Consider the following 8,249-nt stretch of genomic DNA (forward strand, 5'->3'; position numbering starts at 1 on the left):
CTAATGAAGATGTGGGGAAAAAGATCCTTTGCACACTGTTGATGGGAATGCAAATTGGTGTAGCCACTATGGAAAACAGTATGGAGGTTCCTTGAAAAGTTAAAAATAGGACTACCATATGATCCAGCAATCCTGCTTCTGGGTATATATTCCGAAGGAAATGAAATCAGTATCTCAGAGAGAGGTGGTCGTTTCTATGGTCATTGCAGCATTATTCACAACAACCAAGATGTGGAAACAACCTAAGATGAATGCATAAGGAAGATGGATGTGTGTATACACACACACACACACACACATACACACACACACATATATATAATATGGAATATTATTCAGCTGTGAGAAGGAAGGCAAATCTTGCCATTTGCCATTTGCAACAACATAGATGAACCTAAGGGACATTATATTACTAAATAAAATAAGCCAGACAGAGAAAAACAAGTACTATATGATCTCACTTATTTTGAAATCTAAAATCATCAAATTCATAGAAACAGAGAGTAGAATGGAGGTTGCCAGGGGATGGGGCATGGGGGAAATGAGGATATGTTGGTCAAAAGGTACAGATTCTCAGTTATAAGATGCATAAGTTCTTGGGATCTAATGTACAGCATGGTGACTATATTTAGCAATACTATATTGTATACTTTAAAGTTGTTACGAGAATAAAGATTTAGTATTCTCACTGTAACTATAACAACAACAGCAAAACGGTAATTATGTGAGTAAAGAATGTGTTAACTAATCTTATTGTAGTAAACATTTTGCAATATATATGTGAAATCAAATCATTACCGTGTACACTGTAAACTTACAGACATTATACATTAATTATGTCTCAGTAAAGCTGGGGGGAAATGCAATGTAGTGAAATATGTGGGGATGTGGCAAAATGTGTTTAGCAGGAAACTTAAAGCTTTAAATGTTTATATTAGAAAAAAAGACCTAAAATCAATGATCTAATTCTCTAACTTAAGAAGCTAAATCAGGAAGAGAAATTAAATCTAAAAAGTAGAGGAAGGAAATAATAAATAATAAAAAAAATAGGTAGAAGAAAATAAAAGAAATAGAGGAAATAAATGAAACCAAAAGGTGATTTCTTGGAATTATCAATAAATTGATAAATCTCTGCCTAGAGTGATGAATTAAAAAGAGATGACAAAAGTTATCTAAATTGGGAATGAAAGAGGGAATAGCAAAGCAGATACTATAGACATTAAGATGATAATAAAGGGATATGATCAAATTTATGGCAATACATTTACAAACTTAGATGAAAGAGACAAATTCCTTTAAAAGCACAACTTACAAAAATAGACACAAGAAGAAATAGACAATGTTAATAATACTGTATCTATTAAATAAATTGTAATTATTATAATTAAAAAACTCTTTCTGAATGGGAAATTTCAGGCCCAAATGACTTCTCTAGTGAATGCTATCAAATATTTAAGGAAGGAATAATAGCAATTTTACAAAATCCTAAAGAAAATAAAGACAGAGGAAACATTTCTCAATTTATGTTATGAGGCCAGAATAACCTTGATACCAAACTTAACAAAGATATTTAAAAGAAAAAAAGAAAACTAGAAGTTAGTATTTCTCATGAAAATAGATGCAAGGATTCTTTTTTTTTTTTAATTTACAAAAGCAGAGAAAATTTTTATTTATGTTTGAGGTCTGTAGTGCTTTTGGTATTGAATATTAAGAGCAGTAGCAGTTAAAACAATAACAATGAAGCAAAGTCAAGCAGGAAAATGGAGACTTCAATACTCTTCTCCATGCCTCTCTAAGAGATATGGAACTTTTGCCGAATAGAAGCCAGAAAGCCATTTCTGGGTTAAAAAGAAATTACTGCAAAGCTTTATGAGGTGCAGGGTTAGGACAATATTCTAGGTCTCTAGTTAGTACTGTATTTTTCACATTTCAGACCTATACACAAAGAATATAGAATTTTCAGAGACAGAGGTGAATATAATTTGGACCGTTATACCCTCAGTGAAGTGTAGAACCTCTAGACCAACAGGTGTGTTTCATTTCAAAAATAGTATTATGGTTGTTCTCTAGGAAAGAAAGAGACTATTACTCAGTTGAAATATAATAATCAATTTCAACTTTTCCAGGAATATATTTCCCCACACAAAGAGAAATGACCCAACAGAAAAGCAGGAAAATTTAGGAAAAATAATGTGATAAATGACAACTAAATACTAGAAATTTAACTAAATGTTTAACACAGCAACCAGCTCTTCAGACCAAAGTCTGAGTGAAATAGTAAGGTCAGAGAAATATTCTTCCAGTCATCATTTGAAGATAAAACTAGATCTAGGGAAATCTACTCATACAAATTCTAATACCAGACTTAAGTAGACCTCGCTTTTAAAAGAATGGGGAAGTGGAAAACAAAACAAAGGAATACAAAATTAAAAAAATAAATAAAAAGTACCCCATAGGAACTATTAAAATATTCTTTAACATAAAGCAAGCAAACAGCTACTGAGGCACTCATACTTCTCTTCAGAAGTCACTGATGTAATATATCATGTCAACACAACAGAGGATACAGTAATATTTAACTCAGTCGTTGCTGAAAGGATGTTAAAAATAATTCTTATTCTTTACAAAATATTTTAGAAAACTAGAAATATCAGTGATTCTTTTTAAGTTCAAGGTGGCCCATGAGAAATTTGATAAAATATCTCCCTTCTACACAAAACCCATTAAAATGATATATGCATATTTTTTAAATGAACAAATTCTTAGCCACACTCAAGTAAGAGAAAGTTTCATGAACCAGAATTGGAGAAGCATTTCTAAAAGAGTAAAACAAACTCAAAACCACCACAGAGTCTGCTGCTTTACTATCGTGAAGCGGAAACTAGGGCTGTGTTTCTTGGAAACAAATTCTGATATGTCTCTGCCCAGCAGACAAATCTAAAGCTAAGTCATCTTCAAGGTTAGTATCTACACAATTGTGAAGCCACTACACTAGGAGAAATTCCTGCCACAGAGTGTGGAAAGAATTCCTGTACAAACAGCTAAGAATGACAAAACTGCTAAGTAACACCAATGTCTTTACGGAAACACAGATAAACTCAACCTCCAAAAGAACATATAACCTAGGAATTCAAGGTCATAATGCAGCCTAAAAAGGATTTTAAAGTAATATTTAATATTCTCAAAGAGCCAAGGGAGGTAACTTCTTCCAAAAACTAGCTTCAAAGAGTTAGAACCAAACATTATGATAAAGAACAGGTGCTTATGAAGAAGAACAAAATAAAAATTCTATTAATTAAAAAAATACAAAGGGATTAAAAAATGTTCTAGAAAACAGAGCTGAGAAACTTCCCTGAACGTATCCCAAAATACTGAAAATATTAAAGAAAAGTCAAAGACAAGAATAGGTCCAGAACCTAAATATTCAGCTAAAAGAAGTTTCAGAAGGAAAAAAGAGAGAGAATAGAGGTGAGATGATATTAAAGAAATATGACCAAGAATTTTCCAAAAGTGAAGAAAACATGACTCCTAAGATTAAAGGTTTCTCTGGCTACCAAGCAAGATTGAAAAACAAACAGAAGAACCCCATAACTAGAAACAATAAAAATGAAACTTAAGAAAATAATGGAAAGAAATTCACTTCTGAGGAGAAACTTTACATGGAAAAGAAAAATAAACTACAAAGGGATGAGAAATAGAATAACATTAGTAATACTGTTGTTGAGAAGACAAAGTAGCAATATCTTCATATAATTAAGATAAACTTGAATGTAGAATTCTATACTCAGCTAACCTATTTTAGCTGGGCAAACAATTTTAGACATAGAGGACTCATAAAGTTTATAACCGACAGATTCTCTTTGAAAGGGCAAGTAACAAATATAGTCTACCAAGAATAAAAGTTGTTAATAGTACATACTAAGATAGACGCAAAGATTCTTAACAATATGTTAGCAAGTCAAATAGAGCAACATATAAAAATAATACATTATGACTAATTGGGACTTATCCCAGGAATGCAAGACTGATTTAACATGCAGAAGTTTTTCATTATAAATCACTGTGTTAACAAAATAGAGGAGAGAAACCATTCCCTCGTTTCAATGAATTCAACCTCCATTGATAAAAATTCTTAGCATACTAGCAATAAAAATGGCCTTTCTTAATCTGATAAAGGAGATCTATAAGAGATCTACAGCTGATATTATACTCAATGATGAAATAATGTTTTCTTTGTAAGATCAGGAAAGAGACAGAATGTATACTCACATTACTTCTAATCAAGGTTGTACTGATGGTTCTAGCCAGTGAAATAAGTTAAATAAAGGCGATAAAGATTGAGAAGGGAGATATAAGTTCTCTTATTTTCTGATGGCATGATTGTTTCAGTATGAAATTTCAAAGAACCTACAATAAACTATTGGCACTATTAAATTCATTTAGGAAAGTGACAAGATACATGGTTAATGTACAAAAATCTTATAAACTAGCAGCAAATAATTAAAATATGAAAATTTAAATACCCCATTTAACATTACTGTATGTAACATTATAAAATATTAAATATCTAGGGATAATTTTATCAAAAGACATGCAAGACCTTTACACTAAAAACTATAAAATATTGCTGAGAGAAATTATAGACAAATTAATGAAGAGCTATATCCTGTTCATAGATTGTTAGACTAAATATTTTTTTCCACTGTAGTTTATTACAAGATATTGAATATAGTTCCCTGTGCTATACTATAGTAGGGCCTTGTTGTTTATCTATTTTATATGTAGTAGTTTGTATTTGCTAATCCCAGACTCCTAATTTATCCCTCCCTGCCCCCTTTCCCCTTTGGTAACCATAAGTTTGTTTTCTATGTCTGTGAGACTGTTCTGCTTTGTAAATAAGTTCATTTGTATCATTTTTTAAGATTCCACATATAAGTGATATCATATGATATTTGTCTTACCTTTCTGACTTACTTCACTTAGTATGATAATCTCTAGGTCAGTCCATGTTGCTGGAAATGGATTCTTTCTTATAGCTGAGTAATATTCCATTGTATTTATATATATAACACATCTTATTTATCCATTCGTCTGTCAGTGGACATTTAGGTTGCTTCCATGTCTTGGCTATTGTAAATAGTGCTGCTATGAACATTGGGGTTCGTGTATCTTTTTGAATTAGAGTTTTCATCTTTTCTGATTATGTGTCTGGGAGTGGGATTGCTGGATCATATGGTAACTCTATTTTTAGTTTTTTACAGGCTGAATATTTTATATATATATATATTTTTTAAGAACATACACACACACAAATGCTGCAGATCAATAAAATTCTACAAAGAAATAATAAAAAGACAACTGAATATTAAAAAAGGGGCAAACAAGTCAAATAGTAGCTTTATAATAGAAGATGTTCAAATGGCCATGGACCACATGAAAAGGTGCTCCATATTGCTAGTTGTCAGGGAAATGCAAATTAAAACCACAACGAGATCGAGATACCATTCACCTCCACTAGAATGGCCCAAATTAAAAAAGACTGACAGGGCTTCCCTGGTGGCGCAGTGGTTGAGAGTCTGCCTGCCGATGCAGGGGACACGGGTTCGTGCCCCAGTCCGGGAAGATCCCACATGCCGTGGAGCGGCTGGGCCCGTGAGCCATGGCCGCCGAGCCTGCGCATCCGGAGCCTGCACTCCGCAACGGAAGAGGCCACAACAGTGAGAGGCCCGCGTACCGCAAAAAAAAAAAAAAGAGTGGGGAGACCACTGTCTTTGAGGAAAACCTAGGACAACTTTGGTGTCCACCAAGGAAAGGAAACCAGAGGAAGGCACAAATTTTGCAGCCATTGGAGGTGGCAAAAAGGGTAACTTGGGAAAACTGAGAGGAGGGAGTGGAGTTATCAAGAACAGGTCCTGGGAGGAGGAAGCAGTACTCAGCAGCACCCACAGCCGGCAGAACCAGGCTGGGCTGGTTTGAAGCCCATAAAGATCTATGTCTGGTATACCTTTCTCTCTGCTGAGCCATTTAGGATGTGATTTGAGGAAAGCCTTCCCGGCTAGATTCCTGTTCAGGCAGGCAGAGAATGCCGGTCTCCACAAATAGGCCTTTTAGCGAGGCTATTTTGGTAGGTTCCCCAACTAGACTGACCGGTGCTTGGTACCAGGCAAAGCACTGTCCTCATGAGCAAGTGGAGTAGAGCCAGGAGACACACACAGGCTTTGACATCCAGGGCACCCACTGAGCAAGTATCTACCTGTCTTTTTCTCCCACTCTAAAGCAGGTGAATGTACATTTCTGAATCAGTGCATTTTCAGGCAAAATGACCCATCCTCCGGTTCCTGTAGGCGTTTTAATGTAGTACCTCTTGAAGCTGAAGTGATGACATCATTGTTCTTTCAAGTTTGTCTTTTCATATCTATGTTTCCATGAATATTGTGGAGCTTGAGGGGGATAATATAATGCCATAGTAGTGAATATGTTTAAATATTATATGCTAGCACCTATTTTTTTAAAAAAATATTTATTTATTTGGCTGTGCCAGATCTTAGTTGCGGCTTGCGGGATCTAGTTCCCTGACTAGGGATCGAATCCAGGGCCCCTGCATTGGGAGCACGGAGTCTTAACCACTGGACCACCGGGGAAGTCCCACTAGCACTCATGTTAAGAAATAGCAGTCATGTGAAAAACCAACCCTGCTATCTTGGGATTTAGATACCATTTCATAAGAGGTGATTTCTCATGGTTTGGCTCATACCAAGCACTAGTAAGCTATAGTATACAAAGAATTTACACTGAGTACTTCACTTCTCTATTTTGTTCATTTTATCAAGACACATCTAGACAACCAGTGCCATTCTACTTGCCTAGGCCATGTGTAGAGCTTTAATTATTTTATTCTACTGTGGGTGAGATCATGGATGTAAAGTAGAGAGACTTGGAGTTATACTTTAGAAAAGAAATTGGAATCGGTTTCTGAAGGCTTTGTGAACAATCAGAGGCATAGTTATGAAGAGCCCGTTTCGTGTCCACTCTCAACATAGATCTGGCATCCTGGGATCTGCCTTGTGGTCCGCCCTTACCTTTAGGCTGCTCTGAGCCCGGAGCAGAATGGTCTCCACAGCTCTCTTCAGCTTGGCATTGCCTGAGACCAGGATGACTGTTTGCCCGAGGGGCAGGCTGCCAGTATCCCTGCACAGACCATGACCCCGCCCTTGTTGTGCCACAGCATCAGCAAAGGCACCAAGATGAAGCCAGCGCAGAAGGACACCACATACAGGCAGAAGAAAGAGACGAGACCCGAGTGCTTTGATGTGGGCCTCCAGGCTGGGGTCCCGAGAGTCTCTGGTTTTGGCCCTCCTTGTCCTCATGTGCCTCCCCAGGGAGACAATCAGCACCACAGAAGAAACCAGAAAAAGCAAGAAAGAAGGGATGGACCCCAGGCTGCAGAAGAGGAAGGAATGAAAGAAATTGAGTCTTCTCAGTTTCTCAATTGAGTATTGTTATTCATGAGTAGCATGGTTGCAACTGAGAAGTGAGATCTATTGAAAAAGTCCCACAGATAGAGAACAATGCAGACACAGGAGGGAAAAATTGCACCCAGGAGCATCTGGGGGATCTTCCTGGAGATCCAGCTTGCCAAGCGGAGGAGGAAGGTGTGAAAGAAATGGACAGTCTTGGAGCAGTAGAGGAGACTAAGCCAAGTGGTGAGCCAGAGGCCAGCTTGATTTACGAGCATCCAGAACATGAGGATGGTGTGGTAGCAGAGGCCCAGCGGGTCTTTTATCGACTGGAAGTGAGTAAGCTGGATGGCATCCAGAAAGAGCAGCCCGTGCAGGAAAAGCCAGGTGAGGCTGAGATTCAGTAGGACAAGATCACAGTTGCTCAGTGGCCACCTCCTCACCACGACCCAAAAATTCATCAAGGAAATGAAGGCATTGACCGGGATCCCTACTGCAAACTCCAGGACTGAAAAGAACAGAAATGCATTCCTGACTTTATAGGGCACAGTTACAGTGGCAGTCAGAGTTGCCATGATGTCTCTTCTTACTTGGCTAATCTAAGACTCAAATACCGCCCAGCAGAGAAGGGTAAGTGTACATTCTGAGCCACGACCTTTCCTGCACAAGACATCCAGCTCTTGCTCTAGAGCTATCCCAGAGTGAGTGCATAAAAAGTTCTGACAGTAAACTTAGAGGGATATTGTTGCTTTAGAATATCTCTTGGATACACACAAAGGCTCATCATAAGAG

General features: G+C 37.0%; 1 protein-coding gene across 1 annotated transcript; it reads right to left on the reverse strand.

The window, feature by feature from the left end:
- Nucleotides 1-7,031: 7,031 nt before the first annotated feature.
- Nucleotides 7,032-8,032, reverse strand: TAS2R38 (taste 2 receptor member 38). The gene is given in 4 exon segments (XM_065884074.1): nucleotides 7,032-7,162; nucleotides 7,165-7,298; nucleotides 7,300-7,486; nucleotides 7,489-8,032. Coding segments are annotated over 4 exon segments (996 nt in total).
- Nucleotides 8,033-8,249: the final 217 nt, after the last annotated feature.

The sequence above is a fragment of the Phocoena phocoena genome, chromosome 9 (assembly GCF_963924675.1).
Source record: "Phocoena phocoena chromosome 9, mPhoPho1.1, whole genome shotgun sequence".
In the NCBI taxonomy this organism is placed as follows: Eukaryota; Metazoa; Chordata; class Mammalia; order Artiodactyla; family Phocoenidae; genus Phocoena; species Phocoena phocoena.